The following is a 21651-nucleotide window of genomic DNA, read 5'->3' on the forward strand; positions in this document are numbered from 1 at the left end:
CCTAGTGCAACTGTGTGGATTAGTGGTGTATGTTTTTACTAGTTTTTGAACATTAAAGCTCTATGGTACAAAGGAATGAGATATATCAGGCTCTGAATGCACAGAGAATAATTGTTTGTAAAATCAACTCATTGTTGGTTTTGGTCTTTTCATGGGATCGGCTGACAATAAGAAAAATAATACTGTAAAAATAATCAAAAATGATGCAGCGGCAATCAAAAAATCTGCTAAGTTAAATGATGCATGCTATATGCAACTAGTTACTTTGCACTCTCTATTTTCACTACACAGTGAAACTACCCAGTAAGTGTTAATCTTGCACACGACAGTGTGACAGCGTGCAGACATGTTTCACTTCTGCTTTTTCACTCTGTAGTTTATGCTCTATTGTCCGAGCCAACAGTCATATCTGAAAAACAGTCAAAGCAATGTGGCGGTGCTCAATCAACTGGGAACAGTTCGACTTTTGAATCATCAGTGTTGAATGTGGTGTTATGGCTGACAGGTGAAATGACTAAACTGACTGACCAGCTGGGTCGCACATCAGACACAACCTGCCTCTACAGTTTTGCAGCCTTAGTTTAGTTTAGTGATAACTAAATTGCCTGCTCTCTCTTTTTTATTTTGAGCTGTGTTTTGTGTATGAATAAAAATAAATAAACTACAACTGACTGATTGAAAATGTAAACTAGATTAATGTCTAACAAATTAAACAAAAACAAATAACAACCACACAAAATAAATTAGTGAAAAAAATGGCGACTATTTTAATTACACACAGCATTTTAATTGTGATTGTATAATTGTCAAAACAAATGAAGAATGTGTTTCATAAATACAAAAAAAGTTTTGATGACCTAATAATAGATCACCATTTTATCAAACTGGGAAATGTCTAAATATATATGTATGTGCTCTGTGACACTTCAGCAGAGCAGACGCTTTGTGACATGGGGATTTGAACCCCTCTATTATCTCTACAACTCTCTACACTTGTCAGATATATACGTGGTAGAGTGAATTTTAAACTTGGCTGTGATCTAACTACTGTGGCTGCATGAGAACACAAAAACAGGAGTGAAAAGAAGTAGGAGTGGAAACAAGCTCCCTGGTTTCCATGGAAACTAGCATCCTAGCATCCCTGTCATCGTCACTATAAGTCTCTTACTTTAAGTCTCTTTCTGTATGGGTGAGGTGATGACGTAAAGCGGGGCTTAGGTGTGACAGAGTCTGCACCTCTACTGTCATGTTTTGTAACTGTGCTGCAGGTAAATTTAGAACTGGGATTAGGAAAATCTTTATTTGAACAAAATTTCTGCAAATACTTTAATTTTTCACTGGGCCAGATTATTATGCTGCTTTTGATGCCTGAAAAGGTGGAACTGTTAAACCATGAGCTGGGACAGGTTGAAGAAAGAAGAGATTTTTATGTGTCTTCTAAATCAGGTGCAACATAGCATAAACAGACATATCATATACAGATATAGCAGTGGTACAAACAGGTTTTTTTTGGCTCTCACTATGATGTGGAATTTAAGGGAAAATTAGGGGGTTTATGAAGCTGAAATACTACTAACGGTCCTCCAGTAACTTTTTTTAGGCAGCAGTGAAAGCAGAGAGTGGGCGCTGATGGAAACAACAAAGGAAGTAAAGTGAGCATTGAGAATTAAGTTAGAGTGGTGAGCTCAACATAAAATAAAGTGGGTTAAAGGAAGAGTGGTATTAGCTCTGAGCAGGAATCTAATCAAAAACTTGCCCCCCCGACGAACAAAATGCGCAATTATTATAGTAAGAGGCTGTCATCAATGCTGAACTGCGTTCACAGGAACATCCTACTGGCTGCCACAAACATGACGACATGCAGAGAAGGAAGGATAACATGGTGCTATGCCTGCATAGCAACAGCAGTTAAATGACGAACTTTCACACTGATGGTCGACCCTGGTATTTCACACATCACTGGTGCAGTAGAAAGGGGGAGAAGACCGCAAAAAAGGTCTGAAATCATTTTTCCTTCCCTTGATTTTCCTTCGACTTTCATGTATAAGTGATACATGAGAGACATAATTATAGGCCGGGAGTGAGCGAAGAAGTGGCAGAATAATAAGATATAAGAGACAGAATAAGTATAAAAGATATATGAAGGTGGATACCCACAGCCCTAAGCAAACATGTAAGTATAAATTTGACAATTGTTCACAGACAATGAACAAACAAAGTATCAGTTCAAAATAATTTGTATCTGTTAAAAAACATCACACCTGCATTTTTGTAACAGTGGATAATCCCCCCCAAAAAAAGTATAACCTCAGCAAAGGGAGACATTTATAGTGACATCTACCAGTTTTACATTTCTATGATAATGTGTTATGTGTCTGCAATGCCAGTAAAACTATTCTGAATGGCCTTGTTTAAATGTCAATTACAGCGTGAGGTCAGTTAGACAGGATGAGATGAAAACGAGGTAACAAAGCTCTTGTCAGGTAAAACACACCTCATTCCTGTCATGAGATCTACAGTGAGGTAAAGGACAAAAGTCGTTTCTTTCAGAAGAATGTGGTAACTAATGACTAAAAGTTAAAAGTGGCAAATCAAAGACAACTGGGCTTAGATTTCTTGGAGGACTTCCCTTATCCAAAAAGTGGTGAAAGTTTTTTGGATGAGAGAAGAGCTAAGTCCAGTTATCTTGGAGTTTTCTACATTTCCAGTGGCCTGACAACTGCAGGTAGATGCCAGGACTTTGCATGTCATCCCCTCTCTCTCCCCTGCCTTTCCTGTCCATCTCCAATGTCTCTGTCATAAAAAGCAAAAATGCGCAACTTAAATGTCTAAAATGCAATACCTGCGTTCAGGTCATCATTGGTCCTGCCTTAAAGAAAGCACAAATCGGGCTTTTGAATGTGTCATCTAAATTAGGATTCCCAACTGCAGAGACCCAGTACTAGGATCTGCTCTCCATACTTCAACTTTACTTTAATTCTCTGAATTTCTGTCAGCAGATAACAGACAATACTGGTCCACACTGTGTTGGGCTCAGTGACGCAGGATATCTATGAGGACCTAGTTATGCCAAAAAATGACATCACTGATGAGGTAACCCCCTATCTGTGATGTGCTGACGAATGATATGAAGAATGAGGTAGGGTGTGTGTGTGTGTGTGTCTGAATGGAAACATAGTCAGAATTCAGGTGAGCTGGTGTGAGAATGGTTATGCACAGCAGCCAGGTGTTGGCAGTGTGTGTGTGTGTGTGTGTGCGTGTAAGGGGTTAGAAGCAGGTGGCTCAGTCTGTCATTAAGGGCTGAGTCACTTTGCTAGCGTCAGCCATGGACACACACACACACACACACACACACACATACAGTCTAGACCAGACAAGGAGAGTGTGTTTGTAGGAAAAGGGGGATTTCCAGACGGAGCAGGCAGGAGAGACTGCCTCAGGTCAGACTCTAATATCTAATCAAAGCAGAGAAAAGACTTTTGTTCATCTCCTGTTTCTGTTTTTCTTCACTCTATTATGTCGCTCTCAAACTGTCTCTACTCCCTTTTTTTCTTCCTTCTGAATAAAAGTACTTGCCTTCATCATCGTCATCACTGTCAAAAATCCTTCGATTATCTCATTCAGTGTCAGAAACTTGAGAGAGTTTTTAGCACAGCACCTCATCATGTCATGGTTGTCAGCGGTATTAAACCATGGGTTATTTTGCACTACAGAGTTACTATATACTGCCGACCTCTGCACTCTTCTGATTTATCTGCCTATTCATTTTTGTGTTCTGTTGTATTCTATGTCTAGCATCATCTGTGTGTTATCTGTTCTGTGAGTTCTGAGAAGCAACCTTTGATTCAAAAGCATTTTGAAATTTGTGTGTTGTGGAGTATGACTGTATGTAAATCAGTAGATTAATTAATGTTGGGTGGTAAAACAGCTAAAAAAAACAGATAGGGTTAGCCCTTTCATACAAGGGAAAGCGAGCATAACGTGCTGGACCGATTCATATGGGACTCTGGCTCTTACTGTGTCAGAAACTAAAGTCTGAACAGTCAGACATTTGATACACTTCACTAATAAACCACAGAATTACATCGAATAATCACCAAATAAAAGTTACTTCTTAGTTTCGTTTCTCTGTTAGTCCACACAGATGCTCCTTTAACCACTTGCTTACCCGCATGTGTGTGCTTTCTATTTCTCTCAATTTCTCTCTTCTTTCTTTCTTTTTCCCCTTCTCTCTTGCTCTCTCTCTCTCTCATTACAGTTAGACGTTGGTATCACTGAATTCATTTCTATCCCTGAAAGAAACTGCAAGTTGGGGTTTGTCCTCATAGGAGCATGAATGTGCTTCGTAAATTTCATGGCAAAGCTCATAATGTCCCAGAAAAAAAAAGGATGGATGTATAAATACAACTGGAGCCAGTTTTCCAAGATGGTGTCCATTCATCCCATTCAAAGTCCTACTCCTTGCTTCTTCCATGTGCAGCCCACAGCATATGCCCACTAGCGTCTCTTTTTCTGAACCCACTGGTCCATACCAAAGACTGTACATTGCAACGATGTCACACAACAAACAATGTATTTTTAGGTTTTGGGAAAGTTAAAAAAATTACAGTACAAAGTGAATAACTGACCTTGTCTGCCCTTTGATGCGTCTTGCCAATAGTTCTACAGGTATATCAGCAAATGGTAAATGAACTGCGCTCACATAGCATTTTGGTAACAACCAATTTGCTTCTTATTTATCTATTAACATATTCACATATTGGAGGCTGTGGAGTCACCGTACAAAGCAATGGCTCGAACATCTGGGACAAATTAAGGTTCACTATCTTTGTAAAGAAGACATGGGCAACACCACCAACCCGACTACTAACCTGCTCTACCTTCTGTCCTACAGCCGCTCATGAGAGAAAGATGGTTGGACACTAAAGAAAAGGTCAAACATTTTCATATATAGTTAGTTATCTGTGGACTATGAATGCATTCAGAAAATTACACAACAATCTGCCTCTTAGATTTTGACATTTTGATTTGACAGTCAATGATTTTGGCATGTGATTCCAGTCAAAGCACAATGAAGTCACTAGATTCATGGGGAATCATCCTCTGGGAATCATGAATACATTCAATTAATTCAACAGTAAGTGGCCAGTAGTATCTCCATAGACACATCTGTGTATGGAGATATCTTGCACTGGGGCAAAGTGTGAGACAGACAGACGGACCAGACAACACCGCCACCCTTTTAGCCTTGCCTCCAGCAGGGCAAAAATCCTAGAGTGTTTAAATGTCAGGGTGTGTTTGTTTGTGACTTCTAAACAGAGTACTGTGTGTGTTTGTATGTACAGTGCTCGCTAAGGAGAACCTTGTGTGTGCTGCTGCGATGGCTTGTGCGATTGTCACCCTAATTGTTTCCATCTTTATGTGTATGTGTGTGTGTGTGTGTGTGTGTGTGTGTGTGCGGCTGGCGGCCCCTTCAGAGGATCAGGCCACTTCAGAGCAGCCGTGGGGACCGCCACAGGCTGACGGAGCCGGTGCTGCCACTTCACACACTGTGTGCGTGCCTCAGTGTGTGTGAGTGTGTGTCCACGTGTGAGTGAAGGGGAGGAGAGATCAACAATACTGTGTGTGTGTGTGTGTGTGTGTGTGTGTGTATGTGTGTGCATGGGGGGTGGGGTGGGGGTGGGGGCGCTAAGAAATAGAGAGAGAGAGAAAAAAAAACAGGAATATGAATATATTGCATTTGTTATATTACATCCCTACTGTGTGTCTGGTAAAATGAGACAACGCTTGTGTGTGTGTGTGTGTGTGTGTGTGTGAGTAAGTGTGTGCTGCATTTGTGTAGATGTGATGAATGATGAATGAATGATGTGTCGACAGCACAAACAGATCACAGCGTGTATGTAGACGGATTTCAGCAACAACGCAGCAGCTGTCTAGGGTATGTCTGTGTTTATTTGTGCATGTATTTGTGCAACTTTGTGTGTGTGTGTGTATTCCTCTGTGTCTCCATGTCTGTACCCACAGTACAGGCACGTACTGTGTGTTACTGTGTAACCCTTTGTCTTTTGTGTGTGTGTGTGTGTGTGTATGCAGGTGTGTATGTGTGTTCTTACCTGTTTTCTGGCTCATATCTGTGGGCAGATGTGGAGGACTCGGGCTGAAGTGGTCGTTGCTGTAGGGCAGGAGGGACGTCAGGGGGTGCATCCCATGAGACTGCTGCACCACCGACACTTTGTTGGACTGTTAAGAAGAGAGAACAACACACACTTAAGTTAAATAATAACAACTTTGTACAATTTCCTACATTTTTCACACTGACTGAATTATGGGGATATGGGTTGCAGGTTCAACCATATCACAGGAAACACTTAACTTTATGTAAACACATGTAGTGAGTTTCACTGCACCTTCCTTTTTTTTTTTAACACCCACTCATTACAGTCTTGTATTGCTGTGTACACCTGCAAGTGCAGCAACTTCGATCAAAATGGTGGGTCAAATCTGTAAACTGTTAAAACCTCTTCAAGTTTACACAAGCTTGTTTGGGCAATAATTTTAATGTTCACCTTCAGAGGGACTCATTTCCCATATCTAAGCTATTGAAGTGTGAACATTAGAAGTTACAGAGATACTGGGTAAAATTATGAAAATAAGACCCAGGTTGAGATATTGAAGGATGCAGGACTTGTGTAAACACTTGTGTAAAACTTGTGTATTTTCAGAGTTTTGGCTGATTAATTTGTAAAAAGACTATTCAGAATGCAAGATTTATCTGAATAATTTGTACTGCCATTTTTTGTCAGAATCATGCAGGATCACAAATTCAGCAGAGGAAAACATCAGAAGGATATTTGGCACTGTATTTCAAGATTTTAAGATCAGGTTCAATCAGACCACTGAACATGATCAAAGAACATGACAATAATGCAAGTTCTCCTTTCTTTGATTTGCGTAAAGAAGATGTTAGAAGATGCATAAAACCAGACATGAACATTTCAGTTCTCTATCTTTTTCCTTAACTGAATCACTGCAGATTCAAGATTACACAAATGCACATGAAGATGCCCATGTCTCTGAATATTTTCTGCATTTGTCCAAACTCGTGGAGACATTTGCATTTGCTCACTGGTATAAAATTCCCAGAGGACACATATGCACACACACACACACACACACACACACAGAAAAAGAGAGAAAGCTGGACATTTTAAGCATGGTTTGGAGCAAACAGATGGGCTGTACTTTGCTCCCATTGGTTTTCAGTGGAGAAGGGGAGCAGGAGGAGCAGGAGGAGGAGGAGGACTATTTGATCGATAAGCCTTTGATGATCAAGTGAGGCTGCGTGCGGGCTTGTTTGCTTTCATGTTTCTGTTTACAAATGGCTTTCAATAACTTACGTGAAATCTAGTTATTGCTAATGCTCACAGCATGCTGGCTGACATACGATATGTCACAGCGGTTTGCAATGTTGGAGGCAGCTAACCAGGCAGCCTTGGACGGAGTTACGCTGCATATGTTTGGAACAGGCCGTGTGTGTATGTGTGTGTGTGTGTGTGGTGCGTGTGTGTGTGAGTGAGTGGACTGGGCACTGTAATTGTTTCTGTGGGAGGCAAGTATAAATATGCGTCTTTCTGTGTGAGTGTGAATGTGTGTTTGTGAGTGGGTAGATGTGTATGGATGGATATATTTGTGCGTGTGAGTGTGTGCGCACATCCGTGTGTCTGCATGCAGGATTAAGTCTTCCAAAGCTTGAGACGCTGATTTTCATGTATATGAATATTTCTGATAAAAGTGTTATTCAAATATAAGTTATTTTATTTTGTACACTGAGATGGACAATCCCGTGTGTGTGTGTGTTTCTGTGCGTGTGTTGGTCTGTTTGCATGAGTCTGTGTGTGTGTGTGAAGTGTGTAACATCACCACTACAGAGGAGCAGATCTGGTGCTACTTGCTGGGCCTCCTGCTGAGTTACAAAGTGAATACCTTATCACTTAAAGGCAGAGCTTCCACACACTCCACTCCACATTGACACACACACAGACACACACTTTCAACATCTCCTTTCCTATCCATCAACATCTTAAACTCTCTCTCACTGGCCAAACTCTCTCTCTCACACACACACACACACACACAGACTCTCATGTGTATGCTACACGGCTAGCTGTGGAGCTAAGATCAAACTGCTAAAACCGCTTTTAATGTCGAGACACATGAAAACAAAACGCACTGCCTCCATACCGGAGAGCCGAAGGGTGGGAGGCGTGAGGGTGGTTGTGGTGGTGGTGGTGGTGGTGGGGGGTAGGAGCAGGGTTTAGGAGGTGGTGAGGTTTAGATGAGGTGGTCTGCATTCATAATAACCAGAGAAAGAAGAGTCAGAGACGGAGGAGCCTTATGGTTTTAGGAATATACCAAAAACATGACAGAGTGGTCCATTGGGCGTGTTAAGGGAACAAAGGCAACAAAATCATCGCAGTGTTGACAGATCATTGCTTTACCTACGTAAACAGGTACACCACTAACTCTTCATCATCATCACAAACACATCTTGCGGCTAATACTGTGTTTATTTATTTGGGATGAAAGTTAACAATGGGAAAGTTTGTTCTTTACCACTTGGCACTGTCACAAAAATTAAGAGTTTGGGTGTTGACATCAGAGAGTATTTAAAAGTCTGAAACTGGTGATTAGGTAACCAAGACATGGATGCAGTGTGAGAATTGCTCAGTCTTGAAGAACCATCATTCTAAATTAAACATCCCAAATTTCCACTGACAGAACAATAAGTCAGGGAAATGAGTTTGAAATGATGCACAACATGTTTAGCGTTTGAAATGTAATATGGCTGCACAGCCATTAGATTGCTGCCTTTTATGTGAATACTTGGCTTAATGTAACTGTGGTGTAAGTTGTGTTTCAAGTTAATTTTACCAATTGTCAGAATTTAATCTAAAATGACATCTACTTCACATCAAGTTCTCACTTTTCCATATTTTAAAGACTGGGCTGATTGTCCTGTAATATGTTATCATGAAATAGCAATGTGAATCACCTACTGGGGAAAACTTCTGCTCTCAAATGAGCAACAAGCCAAACTGCCACTTTTCTACCTGCACTCCTTTAAGACTCCTGACTCTAACGATACACGTGCATCTCGCTATGATTTTATAGACATGATTTTGTCATCAGTTTCCCCCGTTTGTCTCATTTCCCTTCTGTTTGTCTCAGCATTTCAACTTTCAGTTTTTGCTGCTGTTTATCCCCACTTCATACAACACAAATCAAAGATTTTTTATGAATATCTGCTAACACTCGGAGTCACACGGCTCTGTCCTGGAAGGAAGAAATCGTGTGATTTTGCATTTTCAGTTGTAGCAATGACATTTTGCTGGGAAAATCCCAAAACTGGGTAGTTGGCACCGGCAATGAGTGGAATCAGAATGCACGCGTGTAGAGGTTACGTGAGATTAAAATCTGATAGGCAAAACCACAGTTAAAGAATGTTCATGGCCGCAAATGTCAAGAAATATCTAAATTACTTTTGACGTCATTCAAAAAAAGAACAAAAGAATGTATCTGCAAAAAAATCAGTATTGATAGAGCAGATGTAACACTATGCACATATAGAATACACACAAGTGAGAATTATTGCACACAAATCACACTCTCTTAGCACATTCTTCATATACTGCATGTACAGACACATGCACACACACCTATTCTGCTTCTCGACAGATTCTGCACATATGGATGCAAACACATACACTCGCACACACATCTGTGCAGTGTTGCTAGGAACCTTCAAAAGTAGCTGTGGCTCCGTTTCACGTGCTGAGGTTGATGTAGCCATTTTGCTGTAACATTATAGCCGCAAAATCGTCCATTTATGTTTCCTCTCTTCCTCGGGGTAATTAGCCGGCCTTGAAGTGGCTTTCGCTGCGCCTTCCTTTTTTTACACACACTCAGGGAGGCTGACTGAGAGCACTCATTTAACCCATAATTATCAACCCCTCTGTATTTAAAAAAAAAAAAAAAATCCCCCCCACCCCACCCCACTCCACCACACACACACACACACACACAAAACTTACACATAATTACCTTAGCTGGATCAGACGAGTGTGTACATGCACGTGTGGGACACACACACACACTTGTGAAAGATTGAATAACACTTACGGCATCTTTGAATCGGAAACACGCAGCTATGCTCTTGGTACAAAAGAAACTGGAGGAGTTACACATATGTTCAGGTGCCCGCACACGCACGCACGCATGCACACACACACTCAGATGAGGGAAAAGTGTTCACTCACCCTTTAATTTGCTGGAGTAGAGTTACCCACCCTTAGAGGCTGACATAAATCGTCAGGGAATAACTTCATAGTACAAAATCAATAGTAAATACAGGGTTTTTATCTATGACCAACTCAACCTTGATTTATTTATTTTTAATAGGAAAATAACATGCATGAGGACCTATCTGCCAATAGGAAACTCTGGTTTTGACTCAAGGCCAACACATGCTCTTTCAGAACTGTTGTTAGGATGGTCTGAACAGGGTGCAAAACGTTCAGATGGAAGGTCTGCGCCACCCCTACCTTTGTGCGTTTCAGAAACAAACGATGAGGCAGTCACACCCACTCTCTGCAGTGACTGGCCAGGTAAACACAGGCGTGAAAATGGACAGAGAAAATTCCACAAATTCCTCTCTCTCTTCAGTCCCTCATAATCCTGCTTCTGCCACGTCTGTATTCACGGTTGAGTCGCAGCGAAAATCTGGATCAACCAAGGATATTACTGCGACACGAATGAACGCCACTCTGAAGGGCAACACACACACGCATGCTGGCCATGTTGTGTAGCACTGCGTCATTTGATGCCCATAGAGCATATACTGAACACAATGTAGAGACTCTAAAAGCAGCACTTACGTATATGCATCGATAATGTAAAATAAGACAGAGACATACCTTGGTGCAGCAACACACATCTTGATGTAGCTGGTGGTGTTTAAATGCATGTTTACTGCCCTTAACGCACAACTTAATGGTTATTTTGAAGGTAGTTTTTGGTGGTGTTGTATTGGACTGGAATAATGTTTCTAAATTCTCTCTTCAAAATGTTTTGTTGATTGTGCGCACAAAGCCCAATGCTCAAAGTGATCCATCACAGAAGTCAATACTAGGATAACATCTTGTTAGGTAACTTCTGCTTTTGATGATGTGTAATCGATTAACCGGAATATCACCCTGTTGTGTTGGCACATTTCATGAAATACACATCCTGGCCACCGGTTTCACGCTATTCCTGCGATCAACAGTTGGTGGCAGTAATGCACAAACAAACAATACGCAAACAAAGACAATGAACAAGGAGATGTAAACAATACACAAGTTTGTAAAAGATTAATGAGAAAAGAAATGCATTCATCATGTCTGTCAGATCTGAAGGACACACACAGTACATTGAACACTGAATGTAAATGTAACTATGTTTGTTTCCAAGAAAACTGCACAAGGCATCTTTAACTTAAGTTACATAATGTCTTCCAAAAAAAAAAATCATTGCGTGTTGGTAGTTGGTACTCATGGTGTACTCTATATCACCATACATACATTAATCATCTAAGCAGCCATACACACGAAGAAGCCCACTGTCAAATGCCAACTGCATCAGCACTGAATAATAAATCTCCTGTCTGTTGATTACATCAAAGATATAATTACTTCAAAGATGTGATTACTTTAAAAATTCCAATTAGATATCAACACCTTTTTAAGTGCGTCAGGAAATCGTAAATGTAGCCCTCAGTCTCTCTGTAGTCTCATTTCACTTGAAAGGCCTTTGATTTATCAGCATATTGTTGCTGCCTTTTATCTCCACTCTATTTGAACAGAAATCTACTGCTGAATAAAAGAGTTAATGGGATCCCAGACATCACTTGTTTGTAATGATGCCCTCCACCTTGACCCTGACACACACACACACTCGTATGTATGCATTTCACATACACATGCATGCAAAAAAACGCAGTTGCGTGCTTTTGAGCGCGCACACACACACACCTTCATTTAGAAGACCTTATGCCGATAAAACACCTCTAATGTATTCTTTAGTTTTTAGATGACACACTAAGTAGATCTGTCTCTTTTCATATTTGAAGCGGAAATTAAAGCGTCCTCTCTTTTGTCGCCCCCCCACCCCACTCCACACCACCCCACCCTTCCCTCCCCCGAGTGCTTTTGAGTCTAATGTCTTTAATCTCACATTTCACGGAGGTAGCACATTAAAAACACTCATTCACTCTCTTTCTTTCAGTCGTCCTTGCCCTGGTGTGGCAGAAAAAATTAAATAATACAAACAGTCGCTGGGAATTAATGGTGCATTCACCTTGGCTCTCTGCAATCCTTTTAAGTGGCTGCAATCAAACTGCTTTGCAGGAAAGAGCTTTTTCACAAAGAGATCTGAGCGTGACGGCGTCATGTTTAGTCATCAAATGAATTAAGACTACACTTAATCAACCGTCCTTCAAAGACAAATGAAAACAATTTATAAATCATGTTTTAGTTTGTGAAATCATACCAGATCTGTGAATTAACTATTACAACAAATGTGCCATTTGAGAAATGAGAAACCGGTGGCGACTTTTAGGAAATAATTGCTTTGGCCATGGTGCAGCTTAGAAAAAACATCGGAAATTTATAAGTCTATAAGTCAATCTAAAATTTTAACAATTTGGAGAAAGAAATTATCTCTTGTTTTGAGTTGTTTAAATTTAAGGTTATTCACTTTCTTCATATTATGCTCTCAGTGCCATTTCTACTTTCTGCAACTGTTGGGCACTTAACTCAAAATGATCACGAAAGCTAAACTTCAAGTCATATCAATCATTAACAGATCACAGGTGAAATGTGACAGGTCAAATGCTCAAGGAAAGTCTAAATACATACCTCTATTATGTATTTGCATGTATTTTCACTCTAAATCCTCAAGTTAGTTACCACTGTGATTTCTATTAAGCAGCTTCCACGAAGAAAAATAAATAAATGCGTATCCTCGACGAATTTCTTTACCTGCTGTTTCTAATATTTTATTTCAGTCTTCCTTTTCAAACCTTAATAGCATAATCAAGTCACATGTTCTGCGTGAAAGAACAAATTGGACCCGCTATCTGTATCTTTACATTAATCAGAAAGCTCTAGCAGTGTCCAAAGCCTGACAACTTATGCAGTCTGGAGTGCTATAACTCGACAAGTGTGAAACATAGATTTCAGGAACTATTCAGTCCTGAAAATCTATTTCATCAATCGTTATTTCACTCAGTGTGGGTGTTTTTTTCTTTGTCAAAGTAGAGCATGTCAAATGTTAAGGTAGCTGGAGATGGAAATTTTTTTGCACCTCTTCTGTGTCCTTTAAAAGACACAAATACATTGCTTTAAATACAATCACGCTTCCTCTGAGAGGTCAGAGGGTACGGTCAGCCTCTTGAGTACTGAATAACCACACATACTCACATACATACAGAGCATATGCATAAGTGTTGTGGGTGAATGGGAGGGAAAAAAACCTCTGAGTATAAAAGCGCGGTAAAATTCCCCACACCTGCATGCGGAGACAAAACTGCAAAAAGAGAGAGTGAGAGAAACAAAGATAAAGAAACACAGAAAGAGAAAGAAAACATGTGAGTAAGAGGGGAGTATGAGGTGGCAGCGGCTCACAAAAAAGACCTGAGAATCTTAGAGCGTCTGAACCCAAGGAAACTCCTGGCCCAGATCGGACAGATATTACATTTGATTGGTATGAGATTTGACCTGATCTTACTTTATTGACTCCCAGAAAGGTGTTTAATGCATAGAAAAGGCACAGCTGTGTGAAATACCTGAACTGCGTGACACTGTGTACACCAATTTTGAAACTGTCCTGTATGACTAAGAAAACATAAATAAGATTCTGAAAAGAAAAGGTTCCTGCCTTTGCTGAGAGGAAATCATTTGATTTCTGTGGATTAAAATTCTGATTATTTGCTAGAAAACTTCATCAGTTTTGTCTAGAGAAACCACAATAATATATACATGAGGAATATCTACATAGAGGAAGATAGTAATTTATTTGACCTGGATTCACCCCTTTATCCCTTGACAGAAAACCTTCTATTTTGCCTTTGTCTGAACAGCATTATACCATTAAAATGAAGCATATTTCATAAATCACAATTTTACTTTCAGTTATTGTCAAATCTTTCAGCACATTCACATTAAAATCCAATCAGTTTCATACTGTAACTCTTCAAACAGACTCCTCTGCTGCTGCTCCTTTAATGCTCAATTTAAAAAGCACAATATAACTCAGAGACTCCCAATAATTTCTGCTGTCACAGTTGTCTAAAACCTCAGCAGAAGTTGTACGGACAACACTATGTTCTAAACATTATGTTCATAAACAACTAACGTGCATTAGTAAATATGCTTTGTAAGAAAAGCATATTTTAAAACCAAGGAAACGTATGCATCTGCAAAGTGTTCACCGTCGATAAAAAACATTCATATGGAAAAGTTTTTATGGTTCTGCTCAGGCAGCTCAGAGCATTTGGTTAAGTTCATGAAAAGATTGTGGTCTTGGTAAAATATAGAAAAATCAATGCTGACTTGGCACGTTGCCATTTTCTATATTTAAACAAAAAACATTTTCTTTTCCTAACCAGCTGTTTCAGAAGCCCGAACAAAAACATCACATGTAAACCCAGGTCTCTTGTGTCAACATCCTGTGCTTTGTACATCTACACTTGCATTCAGTACGTCCACAACTGCTGCACCCTTTGCGTTGCCCCCAGTACCACCAGGTTGACCTGCCTTGACCGTCATGACCCCCCACAGCCCGTCCCACCGCAGAAGTCGGTCTTTAGTAGTGAGTAGGTCTCCCAATCTGGAAGTCATTGCCTTCTCCAGAGTCAGGAGCCCAAAATGAGAGCCTCTTAGTTGGAGGTTTGGGCAACATCAAAGCCCAGGCAACCATAACAACGCAGCTATGTTTAAAAAAGGGCCAAACACCCCCACCCCCCCACCCTCAACAAGCCCGCCCACTCCCCAATTACAAACACACACAGACACACACACACAGACACAAACGCTCATATGCCTGCATGAATTCATGTATGTGGGGACACGCCCAGTGGTGTGCATGCAAATGCACACAAACACAAACCATCGTCCACTGCTGCCACACACCACTGGAACATCTGGGCCGTGGCCATGATGAATCAGTAACCACTACTTATAACCAACAGAGAGAAACGCTTGTGTGTGTCTATGTATTACTATGCATATCATATAGAAATGTAATACTCAGAGAGCTCCTCTTTTTTTGGTCAAAATGCACTAAGAGTACAACCTTTAACCTTTTTGTATTCATCCATTTTTCACCTGTAATTACTTTTTCATCCTTGCTGATGTAAGATTAATAGAGACCGTCTTTGTGTAAAAAATTAGCCCACAGGTCATCTGTGCCAGCAGCTTATTACGACCCATGGTAGCATTTTATTGCTAGGTGACCTCTAACTGCTGTAATAACTACGAAGGGAGCAGAGGAAGAAGCATAAGGTAGCATAAAGAACGACAAAGACTACTTCAGGAAGACTTTGGGGTTGATGAGTCGACCAAACACAACATTAGCGCAGGGGAGTATTGAGATTGATAGTCATCATTGTTTGCTTTAAACACAACCGTTCCACAACCTACTACTACTATGGTTACTACTGTAACCATGACAACAAATGTTTATCCAAATCATGATCTTTTCCTAAACCTAACCAAGTAGTTTTTGTGACTAAACCGAACCAAACTGTGATTGTTCCATAAGCTTAACCGCAGGTTTATTATTGTAACCATGACAAAGGTCCCATACACTTGTTGCTGTAGAGGTGATATTTCAGAAAACTTTCCTATGGATCGTATGAGAGGGTAGGGACTAATTACCAATATGGCCATTCAGGTTAGATTCATGTAATTTTTTCAAGACAGATCTTTGTGCAGTCTCCCATCTCTGCTGCACAGGTTGTTTTTTAAATGCATATATATTATGTATGTATATGATGTATATCCATTTACCAACACTATGAGTAGAGTTGCAGCAGCAGCAGCAGATGTAGAGATGATAATAGAAGTAGTAGTTGTAATAGAAGCAGTAGTGCTGACCAGACTTGAGAGAAAAAGAGAAAAGAGACAGGAAAGAGTGCAAAGAGATTCACTTTTCACACTTAATCTGACATCACAGCTCAGGCTCGATGTGGTGAGAAAACCTCTGAGCTCTTTAAGAGAGACGGCTCTGCTGCAGCTGGCTCCAGGGCCATGGATATGACTGGGTGCAAAATCAAATCCAACCAGTGCAGTGGCATTTAGAAATGAGTTATCACTTTCTTAATGAGTGGACGGAGACAGACAAGCAGGCAACTTTCTCCTCTAGGCTGCGGTGACGGTTTTGCCCCGCAGAAAATGACCTCTAATGATTGGTCCTAAAGAGAGCTAATTAATGGTGTACTTGTTTATTTCTATCAGACGCTCCACAATTAACAACTTGTTTGTGACATTTGGGCAATCATCTGCAACAAAAATATTGACACAGGGAGTCAAGAGGAAATGAGGCGACCACAGACGACATAAATCCTCTTTGAGATACACTTCCTCCAGGGTTTGGTTTATTCAAACAATAGATACTTCAGGCCACATCCATATTTGTCTGTCTTGTGGGAGCCAGTTAGCAGAGGCCAAAAAATCTAGTGGTTTGATAACGGCATTGTCGAATAAGGCACCAAGGGCTCGCCATGGCAGAAGAGGCGTCTGTGTTTTGCATTTATTCTCACAGGGCTTGTTTTCAGTGTGAAATGTCAAACTTCCACAACTGTGTTTATCTGACCTGATTTATCTGGTGGCTGTGGTCTGGGATGAAAGTTTTACCCAATCATCATGAAGAAAAAAAAATAAGAGTGACCTTTTGGTGAATCTCCTCCTACCTACTGTACTGTATAAGGGAAGGAAACACCAGGCCTCAGAGCTTTGGTTTTTTTTTTCTCTCTCTCTCTCTCTCTTCTCAAAGATCCCCAATGTGATTGCGATCCCATCCGCAAGTTATGTGGTCCCGTCCCCCTGCTGAGATGACTGAGTGCGTCTGTCGCTCACTCATTGTGAAACCTTTCCTCTACGGCTGCAGAGGACAGCTTTCACTCACCAGCTAAGCCTAAATACCAGACCATGTGCCCAAATGGGAAATGCCGCCACACATTAAAAAACCCCTGCAGTGACGAGTTTCCTGTGAGCCAGTATCTATTTATTACAAAAATATGGCTACCAAATACCACAATAAGACAAGTCATAGTTAAAGCGCCAAAAATGTTTTTTTTTTTCTGTTTAGATTAAGATATACATAGATAACTTAATGAAACAACAGATGGGAATTTTTCTTCCCGTTAGGTTTTAAGAAAGTTTTATTTAGGGGATGACATGATGACAAAATCTGATCTCTAACAGGTTTTAAAATAAATAAACCCCTCAGTCAACCCATTTATCTAAACCATATTATTTGGAAGTAAAAAAGCAAATGTTTGCTTGTTCCAGCTATTTGTTATGTCAAATATCTTTGGGTTTAGTTATATACCCAAAGATACACTTGAGACACTTGAAGATGCTTTGAACACATGTTTGGGCATTTTTCATCATTGTGTGAACTTTTCTAAGGTTTAACAATTGATCTATTAATAAAAAAAACAGTGGACAGATAAAGCTGGAAAAACATTGCGCCTTCTCTTTGTTACATTTCCAAAATTCAGTGTACTAGCAAGAAGGCAACAACAATTCAAAGATTGAAATCATGCCTCCAAAATACATCTCAGAGATTTATATCTTTATTTTCATGTCTGCGTGTATAACTTTAAGTGATTGTATATCTTTATCAACATAAAAAGCTTATAAATAAAAGCTAAATTCACAATTTGCTATCCAGACACCTTTCTGTCAGTGCATTTATTTTTAAAGAGTACATATGCAGTTTTCTTCTTACATATACTTTACCCTGTGTATGTGTAACTCTACCAGTGCACAGGACTCCGATGTGTCTTGTGTGTGTGTGTGTTTGTGACTATCAGGGCGTTGACGAAGTGGTCGTACATGGCTGATTCTACACGTAGGCCAACTGTTGTTGAGTCAAGTTTTTGGGGAAGCAGACAGCTCAATCAGCTTACATGCTTTCTGCCCTCTGGGCCACGGGTTCACCTCCTGTGCACGGTGCTTTCTGTCTGATCTGCTGCTTTGATGTTTGTATCAAAATAATCACATCCCTGGGTGTTTGTGTGTTACAGGAGCATTGAAGGCCATGCAAAAGAAATACCCGGGGGGGGTGGGGGCAGAGTGCGTTGAATGGCCGTAACATCCCCGAATTCAAATAGGAATATTTTTTGGATATGCCTTTTTTTAAATTTACACACACACCGATAAGGTCTATGGTGCTATAAGAAATATTAAAGGCCATATGCTTTTTGAAAAGTGGGATGTTTTTTGCACAAATGTGCATTTAAGTTCACAGATTAAGCCACTTTTAAAGAACAAACAAACAAAAAACCCAAAATAAATAATAATAATAATAATAATAATAACTAAAAATAATAACTAAAACACTGATACAAACTATAAGTGTAACTGTTCTCTCACATTTCTTTCTTTCTTTCTTCACTTCTTAAGAAACACAAGAATAGAATTTTTTGGTTGATCATACAATGGTAAAAAAAAACCTTGAAAGTCCTTTTACTAAAGTGGGTCATAAGGTCACTCGACTTCCATGCCGTTTTCAAGGGTACTTGAAAGTGCCGCTGATGTGTAAACTTTATGCAGCACGCTGAACTCTCACTCTGTGTGTCATACAGCTGTGTCAAGAAACTACAACAAAGCCACTGTCTATTCCTTACTCAACACTTACACCCATGGAGGCAGCAGTTAACAGTTGTGACATCAAAGGACTGTGAAAATCATCTTCATTAGATTATCCTGCCTCACTTGTGTCAGTAACACGGCTGAGGCAGCTCTTTACCACTGAGTGACAAATGATTATGTTCATTGTTAATGAATCTGCCCATTCTTTTTCCAATTCATTGATGTATCTACAACATGTGAGAAGATAGTGAAAAACGGCCATTAAAATTCTACACAGCAAGTGGTGATCTATTTAGATAACTTTTTTACTTCGTCCAAAACCCAAAGATGTTCAGTTTACTGTTGTATATCACAAAGAGACACTACTTGAAGAGGCAGAACATAAAGAGCATTCAAATGAAGGCGCCTGAGTTAAACTGATAGTTTGACTTGAGTTACAGTTTTATTTGACAGACACTACGAGACAAGGATAGAGGAAAGAAGAAGAAAAAAAGCAAGGAAACTCAGACTCAGCCAAAAAAACACACAAACCAACAGACGCGCACACTGTCTGGAAGAGGCGAGTCATCAGATGAGATCAGGCACTAACCAGAGCCCCGAGGCCGCTGCCCAATCAGCTCATTCCTTTCATCGTCTCTCAGAGGAGATCAAGCAGTCCGACTCCTGACCGTTTAAAGAACCATCGTTCACCAAAGATTACGGCTGTTGCGGCAAAAAAGGTCTGAGAACTGGTTATTTATCAGCACTGATGACCAGTGTCCGCACTGAGGGCTGACACAAAACACTTTAATAGTTCCCTCAGAAGTCTTAATGCATGCTGATGCAATTCTTCATTTTGGACGACACAGCAGGAAAAGCCCAAAGTGACCTTTGACCCCTACAGGCTTTTAACTGGCTGAGGATCAAAAATTCTCCATAACAACTGCAGTGTTGTTCTGGTTTTAATTCAGTTTTTTTAAATTGCTTTGACATTGCAGTTCATCTATTTTTTTCGCTTTCTCTTTTGTGACTTTCTTTAAAAAAAGAAAATGCTTGTTTTGATTTGTCAACAGTCCAAACCCCAAAAGATAATCAATTTACTACCCTAGAAGACTATGAGAACCAGCAAATAGTTTGACGTTTGAAACCAGAATGAAAGCTTCAGCCAGTGAAATGCAACGATTAAGTGATTATTTTCTATTGATTGACTAATCATTTCAGCTCTGGACTGAAGAACAAAAAGAGACACAATGAGAAGACCAGGAGAGAAGAGGAGATGGATGGATGAATGGATGTGGAAATAAATGAGTGGAGGAAAGGACAGAGTGATGGACAGATAGATGGATGGAGAGAAGAAGAGGGAGAGGTGCTCTGTCTCCTTCTCTCCCCTTTCATGTTCTAATTTATTCTGTCTGATTAATTCCTTTTACCCCAGCGGCTGGAGTGATTCCTCTGGATGTGCGGTGTGCCCCACCTCCCAGAAGCCCCTGCTCTCTCTCTCTCTCTCTCTCACTCTTCGTCTTTCTACCGTACCCCTCTCTACCTCTCTCAGCCCACCTGCTGGGCTGGTCCCCTCTCTACATGCCATGCAGCAGTGAGGAAACAGAGCAGGCATGCTGTAACCGTGGCAACCAGAACACTGCTACAACCGCGGGCCACAAAAAGTCCCAGCTCTTGATCTAAGATGTGCTTTGCTCCACTTATTTCATTTGTGCAGATAGAACACACAAACAATGAAAAAAGCAACATGGGTGCAGATTTCAGGAATTAAAGGGTCACTTCACCCATTAATTATGAGAAAATATTTTTCACTTCCACTTCCACTTCAATCCATAGAGATAGTTTTGGTTTTGGGTGACAAGGATTTGATCTGTCAGCACTAAAAGTAATCAATCAATGAATTGTTTCAGGCAGTATTTTTTTCACTGGCATTCACATGCATTTTTCAAGGTTTCTGATGCTTCATAGACCAAAGTCTCAATAAATTAAACAATCAACAGTTTAATCAATGATAAAAATAATAATTAGTTGCAGCCTTTGTCTGCTACACTGGTCATTTTATGCATTAGCAGAATGTCAGTAATATCCAGTCTCTTCAGGGGGTTTTTAAGTAAGATTTTAGCCAAGCATCCAACCTCAAATGATAAAAAAAATCAAACACAATCCAATCCTAAGTGACTGGATCAGAGGGCACTGACACACTACCTGATCATCTGTAACCACGGTGACCTGTCCAAACAGGTGCTACTGTGATCGCAAAACCGTGTCCATGAATGTTACGCTGCGTTTACACAACCAAAATAAACCACTTACACAGTTAAACCCAAAGAATTTTGAAGTACACACACTTTGTTGCTTCTGAGAGTGTGTACGGTTGTGTGTTTAAATGCCTTTAAAAAACAAAAATAATAAATTGAATGTTATGGGAATCCTTTCACTAGAAGTGAACGTTTTCAGCCAGAGAACCTCAAATGGACTTGAAAACTATATGCTGGATTTTCGTCCAAACACCTGGAAAAACAGCTTTGGTTTTCCTCTTGACTCTCATCTATCGTTATAAGTTGTTGTTACCACAAGTGGTTTGGCTTGGTCTCAGGGGGAATATGATGCTTTTCTGTGTGATGGATAACGCCTGCAGTCAGTTACTGTTATGCAGCTGCACCATTGTCCTTGAGCAAGAACCAGAAGCCCTGAAGTGAAAAACCCTCCTTTTAAAAAAAAAAAAAAAAAAAAAAAAAAAAGTTCTTACAAAATT

At 40.2% G+C, this 21651-nt stretch overlaps 1 protein-coding gene across 8 annotated transcripts in view; it reads right to left on the reverse strand.

Annotated features, from left to right (window-relative positions):
* Positions 1-21651, reverse strand: part of tcf7 (transcription factor 7) — a 74193-nt gene that overhangs the window by 22813 nt on the left and 29729 nt on the right. For all 8 annotated transcript variants that reach the window (XM_018691904.2, XM_018691902.2, XM_018691901.2 and 5 more), the window contains exon 4: positions 6114-6240. In XM_018691904.2, coding sequence (XP_018547420.1) covers positions 6114-6240 — 127 coding nt within the window. The remainder of the gene's footprint in view (positions 1-6113; positions 6241-21651) is intronic.

The sequence above is a fragment of the Lates calcarifer genome, linkage group LG20, assembly GCF_001640805.2.
Source record: "Lates calcarifer isolate ASB-BC8 linkage group LG20, TLL_Latcal_v3, whole genome shotgun sequence".
Classification (NCBI taxonomy): domain Eukaryota; kingdom Metazoa; phylum Chordata; class Actinopteri; family Centropomidae; genus Lates; species Lates calcarifer.